The sequence below is a fragment of the Crocodylus siamensis genome, chromosome 4 (genome assembly GCF_052110815.1).
Source record: "Crocodylus siamensis isolate JL-2025a chromosome 4, ASM5211081v1, whole genome shotgun sequence".
In the NCBI taxonomy this organism is placed as follows: domain Eukaryota; kingdom Metazoa; phylum Chordata; order Crocodylia; family Crocodylidae; genus Crocodylus; species Crocodylus siamensis.
Window position 1 is genome coordinate 2,885,000 of NC_143398.1, and position 26,175 is coordinate 2,911,174.

At 49.3% G+C, this 26,175-nt stretch overlaps 1 protein-coding gene across 1 annotated transcript in view; it reads left to right on the top strand.

Moving 5' to 3' along the window:
- The window catches only part of SHANK3 (SH3 and multiple ankyrin repeat domains 3), a 589,500-nt gene that overhangs the window by 402,734 nt on the left and 160,591 nt on the right, over positions 1-26,175 (top strand). The window contains exon 15 of the mRNA XM_090041443.1: positions 14,283-14,358. Within this exon, the coding sequence (XP_089897569.1) occupies positions 14,283-14,358 (76 nt within the window). The remainder of the gene's footprint in view (positions 1-14,282; positions 14,359-26,175) is intronic.

Sequence of the window (26,175 nt, forward strand, 5' to 3'; positions counted from 1 at the left end):
GCAAGGGAAGTTGAGGTTACAGATTAGGAAAAACTCTCTCATGAGGAGGGTGATGAAGCACTGGAACAGAGGTGGTAGACCCTCCATCCTTGGAGGCTTTTAGGACCCAGGGAAACAAAGCCTTGGCTGGGATGATGTAGTTGGGGCTGGTCCTTCTTTGAGCAGGGGGTTGGACTAGATGTGACCTCCTAAGTTCCCTTCCAGCCCTCACGTTTATGATTTCTTGGTGCCTGAGATCCTCTTGAAATAGTACACTGACTCACAGCCATGGCTGAGAAACTTACTGTGCATCTCCATAGACATACCTGCAAGGCAGCCAAAAACCAGGTTGAGTGAGAGGCAAGTCTGTGTCAGACCCCACCGCCCAGGTGAAAGTCAGAAGCCTCCCTCGCTACCTTCATGCCCCCGGGCACAGGGGCAGCCAAGGAAAGGAGAGGAGTAGAGGGGGGCAGGAGGGGCTAGTACAGCCCCACATGAGCCAGATGACCACTTTGAGAGCAGTCTTAATCCTGGCGTTTGTGATCTCTGATAGCGGCCAGCGCCGTGTGCTCTTGAGCAGTGTGTTTGGTCTCCTGGTACCCTTCGCAGGTGCAAGGTGGGAAGGACTCTCTCTTCACTCTTTTCATTGCACCTGGTAACGCTACGTGTTCACCCCTGCTGTTTCCCTCCCCCACTTTGATTGACACGCAGGCTGCCTGATAGTTTTCTAAACTGCCTCTTTTCTGCAGAAAGGTGCGCGCAGCTTTGGTTCACCCTGTATTTTCTCTGCACTTGGTTGCAGGGCTAGGGTGCCCTGTAATTGCAGTCCTGCTGTGTGAGTGCCATCAGTCAGCGTGGGAACAGCTGCCCTGTTGTTAGCAGGGGCTAGGCGCTGTCAGCCGTTTCAGTGAGGAAGCCTCTGGCTCCTGAGCAACTTGGTGCTTTAACATCAGATCGGGCGGGGATTGTCCTGCAGAATGGAGGACCGGGCACCTGGCAGGGCCAGGAGATGCTGCAAAGCAAGTCTGCGTGTCCGCAAGGGCAGTGGCTGCATCGGCCTCTATAGCGCACTGGATGCTCGTCCCTTTTCTGCAAGCCTCCCTTCCTTCCACGGGTGCTGAAGCAGTGGTGCAAAATGCAGGCCAGACTCTGAAAGGCAAGTGGGTGTCCACATGCACCTCCTGCTGCTCTGTTTTTTGGATAGGGGGCAGATATATTTGGCGTTCCCTGTTAATCCCTGGCAGTCGGAGTCAGCGGCACAAGTGGACTCGCCTGCAGGTGAGAGTGGAGTCAGGGGAGCTCCTGCAAGTCCTCCTCCGAAGCTCCATAAAAATACCAGGCTGTAGAGCTGTTTCTTTTTCTGTCTCCTGGAAAATGGATGTTGTTCCTCTTCAGAGGGATGTGTGCCTCTGCTAAGAAGTCTGCAGGAGCAGCAGTTCCTGATGCCAGCGCTCGGCATCTTAAGGAGAGGCCGGCCAGCCAGGCTTAGGTATATGTGCACGAGGGAAAACATATTCCTCGGCTCTTGTCTGAGCCAAGAATAACTTGCCCAGTGCAGTGCCATAGTAAAAATGTCTCCATCAGTAGACTCGGGGTGTGCTCAGCTAAGACCACAGCTATTTCTATGACCTTTTCTTAGAAGTATTCTTTATACAGCAATGTACGAGCTGGCTATTTGCAGTTTGATATGTGCATGTACTAAACAGTGTCCCCAGCACTGTTGATGCTAGGCTTGACGCAGTCCTGTTATGGTCCCTAAGTCGTCCCTTCCAGCTCCCTAATGTCTATGAAATCTCCCGTCCATTTTCCACCTGGGCTGCATGGCTGAGTCATTTATTAGTGGCGGCGCACAGAGGGGCTCTCAAAGAACCAGTTACTTGTAAGTAACCTTCTTTTTGCAGTTCACTCGCACTTTTTCAGCTATGAATATACTGTGAATTCTTGCAGCTATAATTATTTGGCAAAAATAAATCAGAAATTAAAGCTAGAGCTGCCTGGTCTGATTATCTCCTGGCTTCTTGCATAGGACAGGTCAGAGTCCCAGCCCAAGTTAGAAATGCTTTTATAAACATTGTTAAACTCTTTGTTCCTAAAGTTGCCTTTGAACTGTATTAAGAAAGGAGATAAGTCGAGAGAAAAGCAAAATAGCTGTCAACCCATAGACACAGCATTATGCTAAATAATACATTACTGGCTTTTCTCTGCTCTCAGAGATCACAGATAGGGAAGGATAAGGATCCTTGCCACATCTCTGTAGAGCAGATCTTACCCGTCCCTTCCAGGTGCAGCTCAGCTTCCCTTCTTCTGAAGAATCGTCCTCTGCAGAAGCAGCGCTCTGAGGCTGCCCAGGCAGCTTGGCTGGCACAGAGCCTAAAAAGGGCTTTAATTGCTATGCCATCTGCCTGCCTACACACCCTGAATCAGACACTCGTGTGCTGCTCGGTGTGCCTGGGAGAAACCCGCAGTCGGGTGCAGTCATCAGTCTGCTGGGCCTCCACACCCAGAACCCACCTGGGTGGGCATCAGGCCGAGAGTGAAGCAAGCAGCCTGTCCCTGAGCCAGGCAGGCTGATAGCACGGACTCATACAGCAGCTGTAGCAGCGGGGCCCTCCTCCACTCAATGCCCAGAAGCTTGGTTGGTGCCCAGGACCCTGGTTCTGACACTGCCGAAAGTGTCTGTCACCGGATCTCTTCAGCACAGACTCTTACCACACTGACCGCTCCATCACAGTCGCACCGATCTCCATCTGCACCGAGACACATGGTGCAGATAGCATGCAGCCTGGAGATGCTCAGCGTCCACTGCGCTGCAAGGGAAGAAAAGCCATCCATCATCCACTCCTGCTTGCCCTGACCACTCTAGGCCCTAAACATCATTCCTCTTTCAAGGGGCAAGGAGCACTCATCAGGCCTGGAGGAGATGGCTCATAAGAAAAAGCAGCTGCTGCCCCCGAGAGAGCTCTGCAGTCACACCAGGGTTATGCTGCGATGCCGCCCTCTGAGAGTTCATATCCCTGACACGTGCCCCATATGCACCCTGCATGTTGCTGCATGGCTCTGCTGCTGTGGCCACGCCTCGATGCTGATACGTATGGTCTGTTTTGGACTGCCTTGGGCAAGCCCGCGAGGCCTTGCCAGCCTCCCCCTGCTCCACCTCGTGTGACCGGTGCCTCCTCGGTTCCATCTGACTCCTGACACTGCAGAAGTTGTTGCTGTGCTTTATGTGGATGTGGAGCATGAGTGATGGGACTTGGCTCTTCAACAGCTTCTCCGTGAGACCACTTCCGTGAGTTACTGAAAGGACTGAACAGGGTGGCACAGACTGAACAGGGTGGCACATGCACTCCAGCTCACGCTGCCAACACTCCCACCCAACCTGGGTCATCCACCTGACTTTCTTCAGTTGCAAGCGAGGGATAGGCTTTCACTGCCCAGCCACAAGTGCCTTTTGGATACACCCTGGGTAACCTGGATTGCAGCCTCTCCATCACTGGCACTCTTGCTCAGGGTGAGGAAAGAAAAAACAATTTGAAAGGAGGGGGTGGGAACTGCTGTTCATGTCAGATGATCTGTTGCACCTGTTTGTCTGCCCACTCTTGCAGTAAGTGAAGCTAAACTGAAATAATTTACACCTGAGTGAAATGGGTGGGAAATTATTGTAGTTTAGCTTCCATTTACCCTCGGGTAGAGCAAACTGATGGAATAGATGCTGCAATTCATTTGAAATCTTCTGTAAGTGTCCACCCCCCACCCCCCCTCTTAAAACAGTGCAGTTGTTTAGTCTATCCAGTTCCAATGCAGAAACTTTTTATATGTCACTCGTCACTCCTGTACAAACTCTTTTGGGTCATTAGTGCAAGCCATGAGAAATTCATGAGCACAGAAATGTCTGATTCAGCTCTGTGGGCAAGGAAAGGTACAGAGGGAGCATTTCAGCAGCAAGGGGTAATCGTGGGGAATGACTGGAAGTGCAAATCTCCAGGTATCAAGCAGTGTTAGCTTGTTAACAGTGTGCACCGTGGAAGGCAAGGAGGCCATTGTGGCTCAGCATCAGATCAGTGTGGTGGTGAACCAGATGTAGAAAAGAAAAAGGGTAACCTCTAATACTTCATATCTGGCTCTGATCCTTCAGCAAGGGCAATAGCTGCTATACAGAAGTAATCCTGGCTAACTATATTAGATATAACTCTTGAAGTACCGGGTCAAATGGAGAGCTTCCCTTGCAGCACAAAATTGTTCACTTAAAAAGCTGATGAACCTTTTGAAAAATGGAAAAGCCTGTCCTGACAATCTCCACCCCGAGTGCTGAGGGAATTAGCTGCGGTCATTGCGGGACCCCTGGCACGGCTGTACGAGCACTCATGGTGCTCTGGCGAGGTGCCAGAGGACTGGAAAAAGGCCAATGTGGTTCCCATCTTCAAAAAAGGGAGGAAGGAGGACCCGGGAAACTACAGGCCCATTAGTCTTACCTTGGGCCTGGGGAAGCTCTTTGAGAAGATTATCTAGGAGCACATCTGTGAGGGGCAAGCAGGGGAGATTATGCTTAGGGGCAACCAACACGGGTTCATTAGGGGCAGGTCCTGTCAGACCAACCCAGTGGCCTTATACAACTAGGTCACAAAATCCTTGGACGCAGATGTTGTGGTGGACGTAATCTTTCTGGACTTTAGGAAGGCCTTCGACACTATCTCTCACCCCATCCTCATTAAAAAATTAGGCGACCGTGCCATTGATGCCTACACAGTCAGATGGGTCACCAACTGGCTGGAGGGCCGCAGTGGTGGTGGACGGGTCATTTTTAATCTGGAGGGATGTGGGCAGTGGGGTCCCCCAGGGCTCGGTCCTCGGACCCACACTGTTCAACATCTTCACCAGCGACTTTGACGAGGGAGTGGAAAGCACCTTGTTCAAAGTCACAGGTGACACTAAGATGTGGGGAGAAGTGGGCACGCTAGATGGGAGGAATAAGCTGCAATGAGATCTAGACAGGTTACAGGGGTGGGCGAACGAGAACAGGATGGGATTCAACACTGACAAGTGCAAAGTGCTGCACCTGGGGAGGAAGACCAGTGCCATACCTACAGGCTGGGGAACTCCCTTCTCGTCAGGGCAGAGGCAGAAAAGGATCTTGGAGTCATCATTGATGCCAAGATGAACATGGGCCAGCAGTGTGGGGACGTGGTCAGGAAGGCCAACCGCACCTTGTCCTGCATCCACAGATGCAGCTCGAGCAGGGCAAAGGAGGAGATCCTCCCCCTCTATGCGGCACTTCAAGAGGGATGTGGACAACATGGGGGAGCACTACCAGGAATAATGGCCATAAGTTCACAGAGGGTAGGGTCAGGCTAGACATCAGGAGATGTGACTTCACAGTCAGGGCAGCTAGGAGCTGGAGCCAACTTCCAAGCAACGTAGTGCTGGCTCCTATCCTGGGGGTCTTCAGAAGGAGGCTAGATAATCACCTAGCCGGGGTCGTTTGACCCCAGCATCCTTTCCTGCCTGTGGCAGGGGTTGGACTTGATCTGCCCAGGTGCCTTCCCACCCAACCAACTATGAAACTATGAAAGATGATGAAAACCATGAGGTCTCTGGCCTGTCCTAGTCCACTACTTCAAGGACAAGGCGACATATGCATCCTTCAGGTACCACAGGCCATTCTTGTGGGACACTTGTACACACTTCCCTCCAGGCCTGTCCAGCTTATCCTTTAAAGCAGCAGGTAAGAAGTCTGGCTGCGCTCGTTCTGCTCAGCCTCCGCAGTGCTGGTCCAGCCGCATGTGGGAGCCCTATGGCAGCATCTGGTCAGGTGCACATGAGCCCCCCTCTGCTACCTGCTTATCTTCTACTTTGGGCTTTGTTGAGAATTACCTTATAAAGCCTGGGTTTCTGGGTAACAGACATAGTACCGCAGGGCTCGTTCATACTCTTCGGCACCAGAATACTTCACGCATCCCTTCCCACAACATGCTGCACAAAGTTCGCTCCTCTATCCCGTGAATCCATGGACAAGTGCCTCAGTGTTTTGAATGAAGGGCATGTATTCAGACCGTTTCCTGATTCCCAGGGTAGGAGGGAGGCACTGCCCAGTCCTAGACCCGAGGAACTGACAGAGGACTTCAAGGGAGGGTGCTGCTGTTTCTAACACCAGCAGCGTGTGCATTGGCATCCAGTTTAAATGGTCCATCTGCTTTCAGACTAACGGTCCATTCATCTGCAGCTGCAGCACTGTCTGGTGCTTCCGTGATTAACTTTGGAGCTAGTGGTGCTGTGGTCACCCCATTTCTCCAGGCTCAGCTAGTATATGCAAACTCTTAGAGTGATGCATTTTTATCAAGAGGCAGGGAATTGCCTAGGTAGTTGTCACAGTATATGCAGCTCCATGCACTGATCTTTGCAAACTCTAAACATGAACGCTGCATATCTTCCTGCCTCGGGTCTCTGCTAGTAGTATTTGGGTGCTGCGTGCAGTCTGCGGTCACGGCACTGTGCAGCTTCTGCAAACCTGAGTCTGGCTTCAGTAACTTCCTCCATTTGGAAAACTCTAGTTGCCTTCTCATGGGTCAGGTCTGGGTCTTCCCTCAGCCCAAGTGTTTTCCCCCAGATTTCAGCTGCAATCTGCTCTGTTTTTCCAGGGTCCTCACGGGGGAACTAGTCAGCCTTAGCTCTTTTACCAGCTCTGTTTTCATCTCCTGCCTTGTTGGAAGAAGCAGCTGGAGGACCTCTACCTTGTGTGGCTGGGAATAGAGGGTGGATTTGGTGGGTGTGCTGGCCAGTGCACTGCACAGCAAATTCCCTGACCCATCTAGCAAAGGTGGTCTCAGAAGATCCTAACTTGGCCAATGCACGTGTTAGACTTAGTGTCCTTTGCCTGCCTGGGTACAGGGGCTCTGGCTATTAGTGATGCCGGCACGGTCAGCCACCGCCTGATGGAGTCAGACCCTTGTCTGAGCGGTGGACTGGTCCACTCTGGGAGACTCATGGGGCCACTGGGATTCCCAGAGCCCTCTCGGGGATATTCCCACTGTTCTGTTGACGGTCTTGTCAGTGTGAAACCACGGATACAGCAGCACCCAGGGGTCCACTTCAGGAGACCAGGTGCTTCGACCATGGGTGGCTCTTGAGCCAGGCCGAAGGCAGCTGAATCTGGCTTTGGTCCCTCTTAGAGAATGATGGCCTGGCACGGACAGCGGCAAACATCTCCGTTGTCATTGCATCCGTGACAGAGCCGTGCTGGGTGGTGAACCGCCTGGTTAATCCGGCTCGCATCTGCCCACAGCTGAGTCTCCTACAAGCTGCTGTGCAGAGTTGCTACCGTGGTCGCAGACGCAGCTGCCCATGTTGGGCATGGTGGGGGGCTGCCGCTTTTGCTGCAGAGTCAGTTTGGGGCTAAGAAAGCTACCGGTTCCAGCCAGCTCTTGCAAAACCCTCTGAACAATGCTTTTCTCCACAGCCCCTGCTTTGACATTTCCTGATGTTTCCTTGATTGGCCACGAGATGTTCTTCTGTTGCACAACTTACCAAGAGAGCCATGACTTTGAAAAGCTTTGCACAAGCAATTTTCTTTGAGGTCATTAAGAGGATGCTTGAGTGAAGCCAGCATCTCCTGTCTCTGCCCAGCCGTCGCCAGCCTGTACCTTTTCAGTTGGGTTTATCCTGAGTCCCATTCCCCTGTTTGCGTCTGTCCTCTGCAAGCTGCTGTGTGCTGCCTGGTGCATGTCAATGAGCTGCTGCCTCCATGTGTGCACAGCTCCTCCCATAGGGCTGCCCCCGGCATTTGCCTCGCTGCTCTGACAGCTAGCACCCTCGTGTCCTCTTGCTCCGTCTCCTCTAAATATAGAGCCTCCCCCTCCACACCTATCTCCACATGGTACTCATCTCGCCATCCATCAGCCACAGTCCCTGATGCCTACTTGACGGCTCCATTAAACACCAGCTCGGTAGCAGCTATATTTAGAAGTCGGGAGGAGAATGAGCCTTTGGGCTGTGGACAGCCCATAAATCCAGCTTCCTTCATGAAATCACCATTCTCTTATCTGGAATGAAATCGATAGAAGTGTTTTCAGATGCGGAACAATCGCCCGCGAGAGCATAGCGCGGGGGATAAGGAGGCAGAGAGGATGAGCGATGGGGAAGGAGAAGGGCAAAGGCAGCATGGAGGGCAAAGAGGGGGCCAAAAAAGCGACAGGCGGACACAGTACAAGAAGGAAGGGTGGAGGGGGAAGAAGGATCCCTGAAGGAAACAGCAGAAACTGCGTGCGCATGCACGCAACTCCTGCCAGCGGCAGCCAGGGACCGTCTTGTACAATTACGAGCGTCTCGCACCTGGAGAACAATCTTCCATTCGCGAGATGGGGGACTCGAGCTGGAGCTGGGGGCGGATACAGCAGGGATGAGAAGCAACTTGGAGCTCGAGGCTTTTGTAGCTTCTTGCATTCGGTCTCGCAGGCAGCGTGGTGTGGCTCCGTTCAGCTGCTCCTGGTCCCTCGGCCTCCAAACCCGCTTCCCAGAGGCGCGTGGTAACACGGAGGCTACGCCAGAAGAGAGGGGCTGGCTCTGGAGCGTGCTCGTCGTGCCGTCGCTTGCCAGAGCTCCAAGCCAGTGCACTGCACAGTGCACTGTTGTGCTGATGCCGTGCTGCTCAGCGGTGCATGTGGAGACAGCTGTGGGCCCTGTGTCCTCGGTCCAGCAGGTTGTGGGGATTCCTGAGTCTTGCAATGCCATAAGCAGCTGCCTGCTTGCCCTTGGCATCCTGTTGCTGCGCTGGCATAGCAACCCAAACCCATTTCTTCTGGCAGGATGGCTCCGAGCTGGCTTCCTTGGGTCTCAGCAGGGCATCGGCCCAAGCGTAAGCTTAGGAGGATTCGTGTGGAGGCCACAGCCCCTGCTGCACCTGTGTCCGTCTCTAGAGCATCTCTCTCTGGAGCAGACAAATGCTCTCTGCTAATGGCCTGTCCCACTTGCACCCCGTGGCAGGTCTAAGGCAACCAGATAACGATAGGAGCCGAGGGGGAAGAGGCTGGTTTGGCACAGAGCTTTTGTGTACATGATGACAATCCACAGCTGTCCCCGGATGCTCCCTGCAGCCTGTGCCGGCCAGCATGAGTGCCCAGGGCCTCCCTGGGCTCTGCCGCTGGTGGGCACCGCTGTGTGCAGCACCTGCTTTACAGCGGTGGCTGCTCTTTGCTCAGGCGGGCACGTGCTGTGAGGGCAATACATCAGCCTGCCCTTCCTGCCCACCGCAGCACACCATCTTCTTCAGCAGGGGTTTGCACCAACGCTGCTGTGATGGCAATTCAGCAGCGAGACTAGCAGATTTCCCCCGTGGCTCTGCACTTCCCTTTCCTGTCCAGGAGTCTCTTGCTCACGGAAACTGCATTGTGTGCACCGAGGTCTGTGCACAGCTACAGGTCTTCAGTCTGATGACGTGGTTTGTACATTTGTTAGCTGGTTTTGCTCCCTACTGGCTCACTGGCCTGCACAGGCCCTGTGACTGCACAGGCCCCCTTCGCTGCCAACTCGCCGCATCCTGGGCCCCATGCCCACGTAGGTGCCCTCTCTGCACACACCAGGCTGGTCTGTCCCCTTGGGACACATGCTTGGAGCCAGCTGGACAGTTGGACGCGTTGCTCTCTTGGGTTTCACACAGCTTGGGATCCGTGTCTGCTAGAAGGGCAGTAGCTGCTGCCATCTCAGCGTGCTCACCATATGCTGACCCTGCATGTGTTAACCCTGTGGAAGAGCCTCTGGACAGCTCTGAATCTACGATCCTGGACTTGATTCCCCTTTTCGAAGCATTTGCTGGATAGAGACTTGCTGGTCACCAGCTGTGGAGACCAGAGCTGGGGTGCGGAGCGCCGAGTGGCTCCTCAAACAGCAGCAGCAAGCGCGGAGTTTGGCAGCTTTCCGGCTGCGGAGCATGAACACCCTCTGCTGGCAACGGGGAGAGCGACGCCTCCAGCTCTCTGGTCCAGCACCGGGCTAGCCTTTTCTGGCTCCTGTTTTGCAGCTTTTCTCACCGGCAGAAAGTGGGTGAGTGCCAGTCCTGATGGGTCACAGCTCTTCCTTCCTCCAGCCAAGCGTCACCCAGGGATGAACGCAGTCCTTGTGGCTGCAGCCAGAGTTGTCGCCTGTTGTTGAGGCAAGACGCCGGAGTGGTAAACGCTGTTGTGAAGTCCCCTCCTATCCATGTGCAAAGGCAGCTACGTTCTGGCCTTAACTGTTAAGTCCTAAAATGTGCCTTGAGGTAGGGTCTCTGCAGCTTGTGAGTAGGACCCTGCATCCACTGCTGATCGTAGCCCCCTTGCAGAGCTCCATTAAAATTACAATTGCGGCCAGTTCTCCAACAACTGAGTTCCTGCAGACGCCACGGGCTGGATGCGATGGCCAGGGGCTTCATCCAGTCCTGTTCCTCTGTGCTCCCTGGGGCAGCTTTCAAACCTGTCTTTACCCTCTGTTTCTTCCAGGCTGTCTTTCTCTGAGTAACTGGAACTGAGTGGGAGCTATAGAGGGAGATGAGATGAGGCCATGTGTGCAAAGGAGCTAGCGCACAGATATTCCCCAGGACTGGTCCTGCCACAGAGTGCTCCCTCAGCAACAAGCCTGGGCTCCCTTCCCATGCGGGGATCAGACATGCCCTGGTCTCATGAAATGGTTTCATCCCAGTGGACATCCCCTCCCCTCCCCTCCACCCTTGCAGAGGATATGTCCTCTCCCATTCACGATCGTTTCATCTCCCCGGAGCAGCCAAAGCAACAGCCCTTTTTTTGGATGCAAGGAGTATCTGTGTTGTTTGTTAAGAGAGAAGTGAGTCTTGCCTTCATTTTTGCCCTTTGTTTCAAATCCTGCAGGATCTGGGGGTTACAGCAGACCACAAGCCAACAGCGTGGTCTTGTTGCAAGCAATGCCAGCAGTATACTGAGATTTGTTAACAGGAGGGTCATTTGTAAGCCAAGGGATGTGATTCTTTTGCTTTATTCGGCAGTGCAGAGGCCTCCCCTGGAGCCCTGTGTCCAGTTTTGAGCCCGGTATAAGAGGGACATGGACCGAAAGGGAAGGGTCCAATGCAGAGCAACACAAATGATGAGGGGCCTGGGAGACGAGGCCGACAAGGAAATGCTGGAGGAACAAGGGCTATTTAGCCTGGGGAAGAGAAGCCTGAGGGGGGATTTAATAACCATCTTCAAATATCTGCAGGGCGATGGCAGAGAGGGTGGAGATGGGTCTCTCTGCGTGGCCACAGGGGCCAGGACGAGGAGTGGGGCCTCCAGCTGCCAGAGGGGAAGTTTAGGCTGGAGACGAGGAGGTTTCTGCATCTGTGGGCGGTCAAGCACCGGGACAGGAGCCTGGAGCAGTTGTGGCCTTTCCATCCCTGGGGGCTGTGACGAGCAGGCTGGACCGACACGTGTCTGGACTGCTTTAGTCTGAGACAATCCTGCCTTGAGCAGAGGGCTGGACCTTGAGGTCCTTCCCAGCCCTGCTTTCCTATCATCCTCTCTTCCTATCTTCTATCCCCTGTCACCCACATCCCTGCCACCAGCCTGTGACACAGTCAGGAGCTTGGGAATTGCCAGATTAGTTGAGCTCTGGGTCTGGTCTAATGCAGTGACCACTTCCAGCTGCTTCAGAGGGAGGGGGAAGAGTCCCCACAACGGGCAGTTTATTCAATGACTTGCTCATTTGCATGCAGGGGGCTGCAGCAGCAGGTAATTAGCTCAGGCTCTGAAGCAGGAGGGTTTATCTTGCGTCTTCAAAACCCCCTCTCTGATGCAACTGCGGATGAGCTGCTTCTCTAACCATCCAGTCCTGCTACCGTTGGGGCCTGAATTCCTGCTTATGGCAGCAAGTCTCTCCTGCTTGTGTAAATAAAGGCCAATTCTTCTTAACTGCCATTAGACTTCTTTTGTTACAGGAGAGGGTGAAGGCATGTCGGGCTTGTGCTGCCTCAAACATTATTTTGAATCCTTGTTATGCCCTATCTTACCTATACCAAGCATCTTTTTTGTTTCTCCAAGTAGGAAAATCTCTCCAGGCTGCCAGGCCTTTTCATTGCTCATCTCTGTACTTCCTCTGTTTCTACTTAGCTTTCTCTGAGGCTGTGGCCAGGACCGGGTTCAGGAACCAGCTGAGAGTGCCCCGTAGACTGGGAGAATGACACCAGCATTGTCAGGAGTACTTTTCTTCCCCTTTAATCCACTTTGGCGCTTGCATTGCTTTCATTCTCTGCCTCTGCATATTGAGCTGCCCTGCGACTCTGCACCTGCCCTGGTGCATGCTGTGTTTGCTTCTCTCCTGCATCTCCCACTGGTAACTCAGTTCCCTGAGGGCAACAGCTGCTGCTGCTTCTACTAAAAGGCAGTGGAACTAGGTGGATCTTATAAAAGATATTGGATTTACCCGAAGAACCTTGTCTGCCTATGTCCTTAGATCAACATGGCTACAGCTGATAGCCATGGAACTGGGTGGGCATTTTACATCCTAATTCCAGCTACTTTTGGCTGCTTTTTCTTATAAAAGAGAGTCTGGATGCCTGCAGAATCTATCCCTCCTTGTGCCACAGACTTTCCAAAAAGAGCCAAGGAGACTGCACCCTTCTGCGACCCTAAATGAAAGGTTGACTATCTTGAAAACTTGGCCTGAGCACCAGAAAGTGCTCTGTGGGCTCCAGTTTGGGAACTTCAGGGAAGTCTCGTGGAAATGACTGTGTTTCCCCAGGGTCCCAAATTGGTGGGTTAGGACTCCAACTGGATTTTGACTCCTTAAGGACCCAGCTTACACTCAGGGCAGTATTTGGAAACTATAGGGTGCAGTATAGGAACCTGGATAACACATGGTTGCTTCCCTAATCCCAGCAGTTAATGAGGGTACAGAAAGCATGTCAGAGAGGGGCAATCCTAGAAAGACCAAAACCCATATGTGCTGCCGCTCTCTCTTACCAAACCCATATGTGAGGTCGCTCTCTCTGAGAGGAATCGGACAGCTGGGCTGGGTCCTGCCAGACAGAGAGATTAAAGAGGCTTTTCCCACCAGTGCTTGATCCATTTTAGCATCAGTAACTTCAGCAAGTGGAAGATTCAGTCTTGTAAAGTGGCTTGGAGGACTGAAATGGGCTCATTAATGTCCTTCCAGCACCCTCCCTTCATGCTGGTCTCTGTCTCTCACAGAATGAGAGATTTTTGCATTCCTCGTGTTTAACACTGGTCTTGGGAATCAGAACTCTCTGTGGCCAAAGTAAGCAGGTATATTTGAGTGCTTGTACACGTGATGGGGGTTGAGTCCGCCAGGGTTGCATTCTGTGCCCACTAAATTGAAATGGTGAGTTTTATTTGTCTGCCTGCTGAAGGCAGAAGTGCTGAGGGGCCCTGTCCTTTCTTCAGCAGAGCCTGCCCACCTCCCCTGCAGCCGGGGGGCGAGCTGAGAGATTAATGACTGCGACGTTCTAAGGTACAACATTGCAAACTAAACTGCATCAGGATGCGGTTTAGTTTGTGATGATGCAAACTCATTTAAAATACCCAAAACTCTTGTATGTGTACAGTGAAATGCCATTAAGCCACACAAAGGGAAATTTTCCTCTCATGAACGTGGTAATATCATCACATGTTCAAGCACCCTTCTTTACCAGCTCTGCCTTGTTCTACAGAACTTGGCATGTACAGGCTTGTTCCTTACTTAGTTACCTTTACCCTGTGACCATTTCCAAACCTCGTGGTTGAGTCTAACCTGAGACACCAGACCTAGGACCTGGTTCAACCCCATATTGGCTTGTGTGGGAGCTGGATTGGCGTTACATAGATTTCATAAGCATCAGGGCTGGAAGGCGACCTTGAAGATCATCAAGTCCAGCCCCCTGCCCCAAGGGCAGGAAGCCAGCTAGGGTAACAGCGTTGTTTGTGAGCATGTACCAGCTGCCTGCCTTTGGTGCTCTTAGACCGTGGGTTTACATTCCAACAAAGTTCCTTTTTCATAGAAAACTTTTCCTGTATACGTTTGCATGTGGATCTGTGTACAGATATATTTTGAGAAGTTACAAGTCAGTGTATGTGTTCATGTGAGTTTATCTGTACATAACGTTGACCGAGACAGAGGCGCATGTGTGACTCAGCTCATAAATACGTATGGAGAACTGCACAGGGATTCATGCTGGCATAGAAGGAGACGTGTGCCTGTGTGGGTGTCAGTAGAGAGAGCTGCTCGGAGGGATCAGGGTGTGTGTGCATGTGTGCGTGTGCTTACACATTTGCATACTTTCAGGAAGATGGCTGTTAACTTTCAGCCCCATGAGATCTCTGCTCTTTTTCTTACAGAAACAAGAGAAGACAGGACAAAGCGTCTCTTCCGACATTATACTGTGGGTTCTTATGACAACTTCACCTCTCACAGGTAAGTGCTGGATTGTCTCCTTCGTGAGAGATGACAGAACTGGAGTGTATGTCAACCCCATGGAATTAAGACCTCCTTCACCTAATGACTGAGCAATGTGAATGGCAATCGAACATGGAAAGGGATCCACTGTTTATTCTGTACCCCAGGACTGGAGTTCTTTGTGTAGACAGCTGAGGCTTGTGAGGACAATATGTACTGTGTCTGAAATATGGTAGTGGTATCATTCATAGCAGTAGGGTTAGAAGCAGTAGGGATCATAAAGGCAATTTTCTTTTTTTGCCAATGATCTACGTCTGGTGACTGTGTTAGGGGTCCTAAGAGCTGGAGATCTCATACTAGATAGGGATGCTGTTGTAGCTCTTTGTTGGCAAATGCAAAAGAAGGTTCTGCGCCTATGTGTTAGGTAACAAAGGTGGTGTGTTAGACATGCCGTGCTTGAAATGAAGCTAAATCACTCTGCCAGGTTTATAGAGTTGCTCGTGGTGTTGTGCTGTGCTAAATTCTGGTGTTCTGGAGAATGGCATTGAAGCTGGTGCAGAGCAAAGTCTTCTTTTCCAAGCCTGGCCTTCGGCATATCCAACATGGATAGGCACACAGGAGCCCTTTTAGCATTAGCTCAGGACAGGATCTCTGCTTATTCTCGGGCGCCCTGTGCTTGTATAATGTCTGCTCAGCACAGGTAACAGGATGGGCATTACTGAATATGATCTGATGATGAGGAAACCATCACAACTCTTCATAGCAGCGATGCTCAACCAGGTGTTTCAGGGCCTTAGGGTGCCCTGAGATCCTTTTAAGGGTGCTATGGGGTTCCATACAATGCTAGCACTGTGAGGTGTGCAAACTTGATTCACAAGATAAATCCAAAGATTTCCAGTAGAAAACCAGTGTTCAAAACATCCCAACCTCCTGTGGTCTTTCTGAGTTCTTTGTGACAGGAAAATCCTTCTATTTTTTCATAATCAAAAAATAAGTGAAAGCTAAAAGCTGGTGTTTTTCAGGGGATGCCTTGAGTCTAACAAGACGTGCCATGGGTCTAAAAATGATGAGAACCACTGCATTATAAGAAAATTGAACTTTGCCAATTGCCCAGAATCCTTTGAGCATGCCACCAAAATAGTGGATATATTCTGTTTTACTGAGCATCATATAACAAGCCCACAACTATAGGGTCTGAGCACCTTTGTTGGTTGTATTTTACCTACATTTTCAAAGGCCTGCAGGAAGGTTTCTTGGAGAAGCTCTCAAATAAACTGAGTGGTTATAGGGGAAAAACAGTTCTACCATGGATCAGAAACTGTTTAAAGAGAAAGTGTTTGAACAAGTTTTCAGATAATGCAAAACTGGGACTAATTGTGAACATGTTGCAGGATGGAAGCCCAATTCAGAAGGATCTTGACAGACTAGAAAGCTGGGCTGGAGCTAGCGGGACAAAGTTCAGTGCTGACAAATGTAAAGTGCTATGTCTCGAGAAGAATCATCAAAAACACAAATATACCAGTGGGGACCCCTGGCTGGATGGCAGGTCTGTGGAGAAGGATCTGGGAGTCTTGGTATCACAGACTTAATAGACGCCTTCAGTGTGATGCAGCTACACAAAAGACAAATGCGGTTTTGGGATGCATCAAAAGCATGAGGTGCAAGATGTGGGAGGTGATGGTGCCTCTACTCAGCACTGGTCAGGCCTTATCTAGATGCTGTGTGCAGTTCTGGGCTCCACATTTTCAAAAGGACGTGGAAAAATGAGAGAGAGTCCAGAGGCAGCAACAAAGGTGATGATGGGCTTGGAAGGCAAGTCACGCTAGGAGGGGCTGAAGGAGCTGAGCACGTTCACCTTGCAGAAAAGACATTTAAGAGGGCACATGATAGCAGTCTTCAAATACTTGAAAGACTGCCATAAAGAGGAGGGAAAGCACCCTTCCTTTGCAGAGAGGAAAGGATTGAAGTTGCAGCAAAGTATGTTTAGATCAGATATCTGTAAAAATGTCTTCACTCTCAGAACAGCAAGGCAGTGAAATAGATGCCTAGGGAAGGTGTGGACTCCATCACTGGAGGTGTACAAGAAGAGGCTGGGCAGCCTCTGGTTGGGTATGAGCTAGGCATAGCAAAGCCTAAGTTCTGCCATGGGGATTTCCCAGGCTTCAGGGCTTTGCCGGTTGCCACATGGAGGTGGGGGGGTATTTCCCCCCCATTCCTCCTGCTGCTTCATGTGTCAGGGGGGTTTTGAAGCCTTCCCCAGAGGTGCTGGGTGCTGGCTGCAGCGTAGGCTGGGGATTGTGACTGGGCTGTGCCAATGCTTCAGCTGGGACTTAAACCCCCAGGTCCGGGCTAGAGGGTCTTGCTCCTCTGCTTGGAGTCAGACCAGTCACCATATTTGAGATCAGGAAGGAGTTTTACCCCCTGGTCAGATTGGTACAGACTGGGGAGGGGAAAGGTTGCTTTCTTCTGTAGTCAGGGTATATCTTCTGCCTGGGATCTCTCTAGCGTGTATCTCTCTTAGCCTTTATAGAAGCAGGACTTTGACTGCCATGGTCCCCCTGCTTTACCTGTGGCAGTTTGGGTATGATGTGTTGTGTTGTGTTGTGTTGTGTTGTGTCAGGGTTGACTGTGTAGTTTTGCTAAGAGGCTAGATTATGGATATGTATAGGAGGACTTGGACAGGGCTGATCCTGCCTCAGGTGAAGGGTTGGACTAGATGTGATGTCTGGAGCTTCATGCCAGCCCTACTCCTCTGATTCAAATTTTCATCATGGCAAAATGTGAGCCAGATACCCTAAAGTTCTGTAGTAGAGCCAGCGTTTGTTTTTGATCTTAAAAAGGAGAGGGGTGACAGTCTGGAGATGACCCCATTAAATATTAGTCCAGGCTGGAATGGATGGTGAGGAGGAGTCATACTATGGGAGCAGACAACATGATAGCAGAATAAATTAATTTTGACAAATGCAAGGTAATGCATGTCAGAACAAAGAGTTTGTACAACTTATGTGTTGCTGAGCTCCAAACCCACTAAAAACATGGAGGAATAAAACCCTGTTGTTGTTGTGGACAGCTCAATACAAACATTTACTTGTTGCACAGGCAAAAAGCAAACAAAAGATTCAGTTCAATGAAGAATGGAGCAAAAGATATTGCTAGTATGCAACTATCATATAGGTGGAAGATATGACTAGACTGTATTCGGCTCTGGTCGCTCCAACCAATGAGCGAACAGCAGGGTAAGGAGACCATTGATGAAACTAGAGGCACGGAAGGATTTCTGTATGAGGAAGCTGGAAGGAATTGGGATTTTGTGTATTGGGAAGGAGATGAATAAGATGGGACTGCTCTGATGGTACATGTATTAGTGTGTAGAGTAGGGAAAGTAAATTAGGTACTCCCTTGTGCTCTTTCCCATAATACAGTGTTCAAAGACCTTGAAATGTAGCCCATTTAAAAGTAAGGATGCTCTTTTACATAAAGCCTGTGGCTCTCAAGCATGCAAGATATCATTTAGGTCAAGTGTTTAGCAGGATTCTACACAGGAATAAAATTGATTAGTTTGGATGAAGTAAAGTAGATGCATTAACAGGAGCGTCCTATGCCAGCCCTGAGAAGTGATTCCTTTACCCTGCTCAGCACTGGTGAGGCCTCGTACAGAGTACTGCATCTAGTTTTGGGCACCGCACTTCAAGATGAGAACAAATTGAAAAGAGTACAGAGGAGAGCAGAAAAAATGAATAGAGGTCAAGGAAATATGACATGAGAAACGATGGGAGGAACTAGGGCTATTTAAACTAAAGAAGAAGAAACTGAAAGGAGATTTGATAAGGCTTCATAGGGGATGATTATAAAGAGGATGGTGATCAATTGTTCCCTTTGTCTTCAGAAAACAAGACAAGAAGCAGCAATCATAAATGAAGAAGGTAGAGCAGGGTGGCATCTTAGGGCACGTCTACATGTGCATTAATGTGCTTTAGTTAATTCACATTAAATCTAGTACCTCCATTGTGAGGTACTAGGAAAATGCACATTAGTATGGCTTAATGTGCTTTAACTAAAGCAAATGCTTTTGAAGTGATGCTTAATGAGCATTAGCCTATTTTTATGAGTATTAAGTAAAAAGCATGTTTTTTTACATGGGACTTTAATGCACATTAAAATAGGCTAATGTGCATTAAAGCACACATGTAGATGCTCCCTTGAGTGATTCAGAGACATGTGATTCAGTGATTCAGAGAGACATGAGCTTTCATAGGCCTTGTTCATCAGAGGTTATGGGAGGTTTGGTTGAATATTAGGAAGAAGTTTCTGGCAATGAGTGTGGTTAACCCCTGGAACGGGCTAGAATCATAGAAAAGTGGGGCTGGCAGGGCCCTCAGGAGGTCCCACCTTGTCCAACCCCCTGCTTGAGGCAGGGTCATCCCTGTGTAAAGCATCCTATACATGTGTTTGTCTAACTTGTTCTTAAAATTGTATAAACAAGCCCCTGACACAACTACCAGACATAATGCCCCCAAACACCAAGAACTGGCCACAGATCAAGCATGGGGGCATGGGCAGCAAACAGAGGAGAAGATGACAGGGAATTTGCTTGGGAAATCATAGAGAGGGGAGGAAAGAAGCAGCTCGGTAGTGAGACTGCCTTGAGGAGGCTTTGCTGTGAGCTGGTGATTTGAAAACCTGAGATTGTGCACGTGTGATTTGTGGTGTCTGCACATTTAACTAATGCCTGCTTGGGAGAGACTGCTTGACACAGTTTTTGCTTGCAGTTGTGCAGTTGTGTGTGTACATACATGCCTGTGCACCTCCAGCATAGGTGCCCTCCAGGGAGCCTGGGAGGTATGAATGGAGACTGGATCAGCAGCTGGTATTTGCACTGGATGCGTCATGTTTGTTTTCCTCCTGGAAGGTCGAGGCAATGTCATCTGCACCCAGTGTAAGCTGGTCTCCGTCTTGGAGGAAAAAATGAAGGGGTTGGACTAAAGGATCCACACTGTATGCTATCAGGGAAAATGAAGACTTCTTGGATAGGAGCTAATGAGGAGCTAGTTCAGGAAAAAACAGGAGCTTCTAGGTTGCTTTGAAACAAAAAGGCAAACATACAGATTTGACTCTCTACTGGGGCATCTGTCCACTCTGATTAAGGGACATCAAGCTGCAATTGCTAACAAAACAGGTGAATTGAGTCATCCAGGGGACTGATAGAGATATTGGGGTCAGGAGCTATTTGTACAGAGTCGTGGGACGGGGATTAGGGTTCAGGGAAGTGTGAAGGTGGCTCTGTGTTTGGAGGCAACGGAATAAGGGTTGCCTTTATTTACTTTGGAAATGATAAAGAGCACAAATATTGAGCACTGACATTCCTGTCTTGAAGAGGTGAAGGAGACACTTGGCGAAGGAGCTCCTGGAGTGCAGATCTGGTGAGCTAAGATCCAGGGTACTGGACTGACATGATGTGAAGAAGAGCACTTACTGTGCTGTCTCGCACTTCACCGGAGATCAGAAAAGGGGAAGATCAACATAATGACATTGTTTAAGGAAAGGCTTAGAAGTGCTTGAGAAAATTACACACAAGCCGCCAAAACAGCTGGGAAAGTCTTAGAAATACTTTCCTGTTCTGAATGTCTGTCCCACTGTGTGCAGTAGGGAACGGCCAAAATTATCGCATCATGCAACGAGAGGGCTTAAAGGGACCTCGGAACATCATCTGGTCCCCCTCTTCAAGGCAGGATCACCCCTACCTAAGCCATCCTATAATAGTGTTTATCTAACCTGTTCTTAAAAATGAATAAGCAGCCCTCATCCACAACTTCCATACACGTCAGAGCATCAGAACAGCCATTTACTGGGTCAGACTGTGGGGCCATCCTGCCCACTCTCCTGTGTCACGTGGCAGAGGGGATGAAGAAAGGGGAGTGGGCAGGCTGGGATAAGGGGTTTTTCCACTGTTCCTTTCCTACTTGCAGCCTCCAGCATTTAAGATGTAGGGAGTTTTCATTCAGAGGCTGTCTCCCTAAGTCCTGTGCTCAATTGCTACTGATGCCCCTTGTGTCCAGTCCTTGGTGAATCTGGCTGAAGTGTCAGCTTCCACCACATCTGCTGGCCACGAGTCCCATGGTTTAAGTCCATGTTATGTGAAAAAGAACTTCCTTTTGTTAGTTTGCAACCTGTTCCTTACTAGTTTCACGTTACAATCCCTAGTTCTTGTCTAGTGAGAGATAATAAATAATAAATCCCTATTTACTGTCTCTTCACCAGTTAGTATTTAATAAATCCTTATCATGCCTCCCCACCCTGGCATCTGTACCTTTTTCTAAACTGAATAGGCCTAGCTTTTTTTAGTGTCTCCTCATATGAAAGCTCCTCCATATCACTGGCCATCCTTGTTGACCTTCTCTAGTTTTTTTACATCCTTTTTGAGGTGTAGGGACCAGACCTGGGAGCAGTATTCAAGGTGTGAATATGCCATGGATTTATAAAGGGGGCATCATGAGACAGTGCTTGAAAACATGAAGAACAACCTACCACCACAGGTAAAGCAGGGGGGTGCGGGTGCTGCCAGTGCCCTACTACTCAAAGGATAGGAAGCAGTTTATTAAAATACAGATCCAAGGCTGAGGACTGTGCTCTTTGGTACAGAGGAAGGCAAGAACCCTGCTCCCCATCCATGCCAGTCTGACCATGGGGTAAAAATAAGCATCCCTGATGTTGGTGTTTTGTTTTAAAGTCCCAGCAGGAGCATCAGCACACCCGAGTCAAAATCCCCAGGCCTGTCTGCAGTCAAGAAAAGGCTGGGAGATGTAGTTAGCTAGGCTACTCTGAAGTCAAGTAGGAGGGAGAGTACATCTGCAGCCAATACCCAATGATCCCAAGGAAGGCAAATGGAAAAGTAAAATGGTCCTTGTAGCAGCAGGAGGAGGGAAAACTCCTTTCAGGCCTCGTGTGGCAAGTGGCAACCAGCAAAGCCCACAAGCCTGGCAAATACCAAACACCATCTACTCTGCGCTGCAGACTCGGACCTGCCAAGCAGCTCCATGCCTCGCGTACCCTAACGGGAGAGCCAGAACTCCCCTGTCTGCCATCCCATTCTCTCCATAACCTTGTCCCAGCTCTTTCATCCTCATTTTAACCAAGCCAGTTTATGGAGCGCTGCTTCATTCTCCTGGGGCTCAGCATGGTCCTCTCCAAGTTCAGATGTACGCGGGGGGATCTCCAGTTGCTGCACGTCACAGCACACTCCAGGCATTGCCCCTGCTAAATCATCCCTGACCAATGGTTATCCAACCTCACCTTGAAAACCTCCAGTGAAGAAGATTCCCCAGCTTCCCTAGGTATCTCTTCCACTGTCTCACGGCTCTGAGAAAGACGATTTTCCTGGTATCCAGCCTAAACCTGCTTTGCTGCAATTCCCAGCCACTTCTACATATCCTGCTCTTTGCAACAGCAGAAAAAGGTGTTCTCCCTCTTCTTTTGGCAGCCTTCAGATATCTGAAGACTGCTGCCATGTTCCCTCCTTAATTGCCTTTTCTGCAAAATAAACATGTTTGTTTCTCTTGACCTCTCCTCATATGGCTTTCTCTTCCAAGCCCATTATCATTTATCTCGCTTGCTGTCAGACCGTCTCTTATTTCTCCATGTCCTTTAAAAATTGTGGTGCTCAGAACTGCATTCTGTACCCTAGATGAGGCCCATCCAGCCCTGAGTAGTGCCACTATCACCTGCCCTGTCTTACACCTAGGAAGTATGTTGATACAGCCCAAATTCACATTCATCTTTTTGGCATCTGCTTCATATTAAAGACTCATGTTAATTCTGTGATCTACCAAGATCCAAAGATCTTTCTTAACAGTCCTGCCATAAGCCAGTAATCAGCCATTCTGTATTTATGCGTTTGATTATTTTTCCTGAGGTTTGGCAGTATTGAACTGCATCCTGTTAGCTTCAGCCCAGCTTTCCAGCCTGTTGAGATCCTTCTGAATCGCACTCCTGTCCTCCATCAGGTTTCCTATCCTTCCCAGTTTCACATCATCTGGAAACTTGCTCAAGAATCTCTTTCTGCAAATCATTAATAAACACAGCGAACATCACTGGACCCAGGACAGATCACTGCGGGACTCCACTCGAAACCTCCTGCCATTCTGACGTGGATCCATTTATAATTACTCCTTGCTTGCGGCTATTGAGCCAGTTTCCTGTAGTAGTTTTGTCTAGCCCACATTTCTCCAGTTTGGTCATAAGATGGTCTTGTGAGACTGTGTCAAAAGCCTTATTGGGGTCCAAGCATTCTGTGTCCACTTCATTCCCTTCAGTCGCCCAGCTTTGTGAAAGGAGGACACCAGATATATTTGGCATGATATGTTCCTATCAAATCCATGCTGGCTGTTTGTAATCTGACTTTCCTTCCCAAGATGCTTACAAGTGGCCTTCTTTATAATTTGCTGCAGTAATTTTCTTGGTATAAAGTTAGGTCAACCAGTCTATATTTCTCCAGGCTCTCCTTTCCTGCCTTTTGTTTTTTTTCTTGCTTTTTTTGTTTAAAGAGGGACACTCTGGGTGCATCCACATGTGCACTTTAATGCACAGTAAACTATTTACTGTGCATTAAAGCATCACATAAAAAACATGACATTACACTAATGTGCAATAAAATAGTGTACTGTCACTTAAAACTGTGGAAATGTGCTACTGCGTATTAGGGTGGCCCAATGTACATTAATTTGTTACTTTACATTGGAGGTACTAAATTTAATGCACATTAATACACATGTAGACGCGCCTTGAATTGGCCCTTTTCCAGACCTCTGAGATTATGGCTAAGGAGCAGTTTTGTGGGGTTGGAAAATGTACTCATTTTCCACTTAGTTTAATTAAATGTAAGGAGAGAAAAATGGTATTCAGGTAAGGCATGGCTGTATTTAGGAAAATGGAATTAAATTCAGCTGTTCTGCTGGGGACTAGTCCCTGAGGCTTGGGAAGCCCTGGCACTTGGGATGTTTCAGTCTTTCTTGGATAAAACTAGTGATGATCAAAAAGGATCAGTTCTACCCTGATGAAGGGACAGGCATTGTACTGGAGCAAGTAGACCTTTAATGTCTAATGATGTGAAAGGTCCTTGAAGACACCAAAGCAAAGAACAGCTGCGGTACAAGAATGGAGAGAGCACAGGGTCCAGATGAAGTCTCAGGGCTGGCCAGCTTGAGCCTGGGGCCTCACCAGACCTTGGGGCAGAGCTCAGTAAATGCAATCCAGTCCAAAACCAGAGCAGCATAGAGAACAGGGAGAAACGTGAGCTCGTTCTTGGGGGAAAGAGGCAGGTGCAGGGTGAACTGACTTCAGCTGATGAACTCTGATAAGGGAAAGGATTACATCGATTGAAATTAACTCAGTGTGAACTCAAGAGCCCAATGCTCTGGAGGGCACAGCTGGGAAATGAAAGAATTGGGAACAAGCAATAATTTAAAGGTTGTTTTTGTTCATTCCTGGAGATTAGCTGACCAGGGAGGGAGATTAAACCGGCGAGTATTAATAAGCCATCTGGATGGGTCTCTTCACCAGAGGCAAGACTGCCGGAAAGGCTGCCCCAGCTCTGGGGTTTCTGGTGTCTGTGAATGAGGATAATGGATCAGGTATGGGTTGTGTTACAGCGAGCACATCGCTACTAAATGGTGAGCTATAAACCGCAGGTTTACCACTGAGTGCAGCCGTGGGCACGTTGCTCCGTTGTGCCCCTTCCTCCCTGCAGCCACTGGACTGCTCCTCCCCTGTGTCCAGTTAGGGCTTGCCTGGCTCCTGTTTCCAGCTTTCTTGGGGACTGCGTCTGCAGCTCCCTCCTCTCGTTATGGGCCCCAGTCACTATCCTCCCTACAGTAGCTTTGAATCCAGGGCTGGCTCATCTCTGAGTACATCTGTGAAGTGCATCCCTTTTCTCCTCCTTCACTGAATTGTCTTTGCATGGTCCTTTCATGCGGAGCCTTGAGTTTGGTCCTGAGGCCTCTGGAGCCGGGATGTCAAAACTCGCGGCCCACAGACTGGATCTGGGTGCACAGGGCCCCTGGTAGGCCTGGGGGTTAGGCTGGGGCAAGAAGGAGCAGGGCCTACGGCAGAATCTGGGGCCCCTGCTGAGCATGTGGGTCCTGAGGAAGAGTTTGAAAGAGACCGTGGTAGCAGTCTACTGGGGCACGTGAATCTAAGAGCCGTGTCGGACTAATAGTCCATGCAGCTCCGTGGCCTGTCTCTGACCATGGCAAGCAGCAGATGCTTTTGAGGGAGCATAGAAAAACCAGGGCACATGCAGAGTCCTTGTCATCGTCGTCATCTTACATCCAGTCACCATGTTCAAACTTGAGTCCACAAGCAGCAAGGTGGTTTTGATTTAAATCATATTGATTTAAATAGCAATTTAAATTGCAGTTTAAATCATTGGTCAGGAAGCCTCAATTTCACATGTTCACAGAAGTTTAGGGCTGGAAAGGACCTTGTGAGATCATCGGGTCCAGCCCCCCTGCTCTGGGCAGGAAAGACTACTGGGCTCACATAACCCCATTGTTCAATGGGTCAAATAACCCCATTGTTTAATTTAATCATTGTTTTCTACAAAAAGTGCATTCTTGCTGTTTGATATCCTTTATTCATTTAACTTCTTGAAGTTTTGCACTTTTAGGGAAAGGTAAGTGTTTGATTGTGTGTACACAAACTTGCAGAGAGTCAAGAAGGCTGATGGGTGGGTAATCATCAGGTCTGTTATCTCTCATCTCCATATACTGCTGTGAACAAGGATGTTATCTCTGGAGACAACAAACTCTCCCGATGCCTTAAGAAGAGTGTTTGTGCCCAAAAGCTTGCAAAGAACAATTTTACCAACAATTTAGTTGGTCTAGTAAAAGATATCACATCTACCCAAAGAACCTTGTCTGAGAAACTAAGCATCACAGAGATGCTTCATGGGATCTTCTAGACTGAGCACTGAGTCCCACTGGGTAAAGTGGTTTTCTTTAATCTTTACTAATCTATAGAGGAACTTCTGGGAACCCCATACGATGGGGGCCCTAATATAGCCTGTTGAGACCTATTTATAAAACTTATAAAAAGGATACATGAATAATTTGTCTCAAATAGTATACAATTAGAAATTAAAATCTCTAGTCCATGATTATATCTTTGAGCTTTAACTTATCTTAAATTATATACATCTTAAATTATCTTTATATACATTTATTTTTAAAGCATCTTAACCAAAAATCAAAAATACGATTAAATTAAAAAAAAACTGATCCAGATCAGAGCCAGGCTGCTTCTCTCCACCCCCCACAGCCAGACCAGGCCCCTTCTGCTCCCGGCCTGCACCCCAGATTGACCCCACAGGCCATATCAGGCCCACAGACGGACCTGGCAGCGTCCCTCTGCCCCCAAGCGAGACGGTTGGATACCACTGGTTTAAGGCATCAGGTGATAGCCTGCAACGTCTACATTGCGCTGAACAGAAATCTTTGCATGTGCTGAACTTTCCCAAACGGGCCAGCGTATTCAGCTACTGCACAACATAGTGCAAGCACAGCAGCTCGTAACATTTTTGGGTTGGCACCCTGGTCGGAGCCGATGAGGTTGTTTAGTATGGTGTTCCAGGAACTAACTTTGCATTTGTCTTTTCTACTTGGGCTGCATCTGAAAGTATGTGGTGTAGTGCAGAGTAATTCAGCCCCTGTTAGACCCTCCCCGTCACCAGCAGTAGGTCACACCCCTGACTTATTTTAATGACTACTGTAGAACTTGGGGGAGTCTCCAGTGTTGTCAGGGCGGTCTCCATCAGTGCTGTTGTCTGACTTAGAGCTGTTTGAG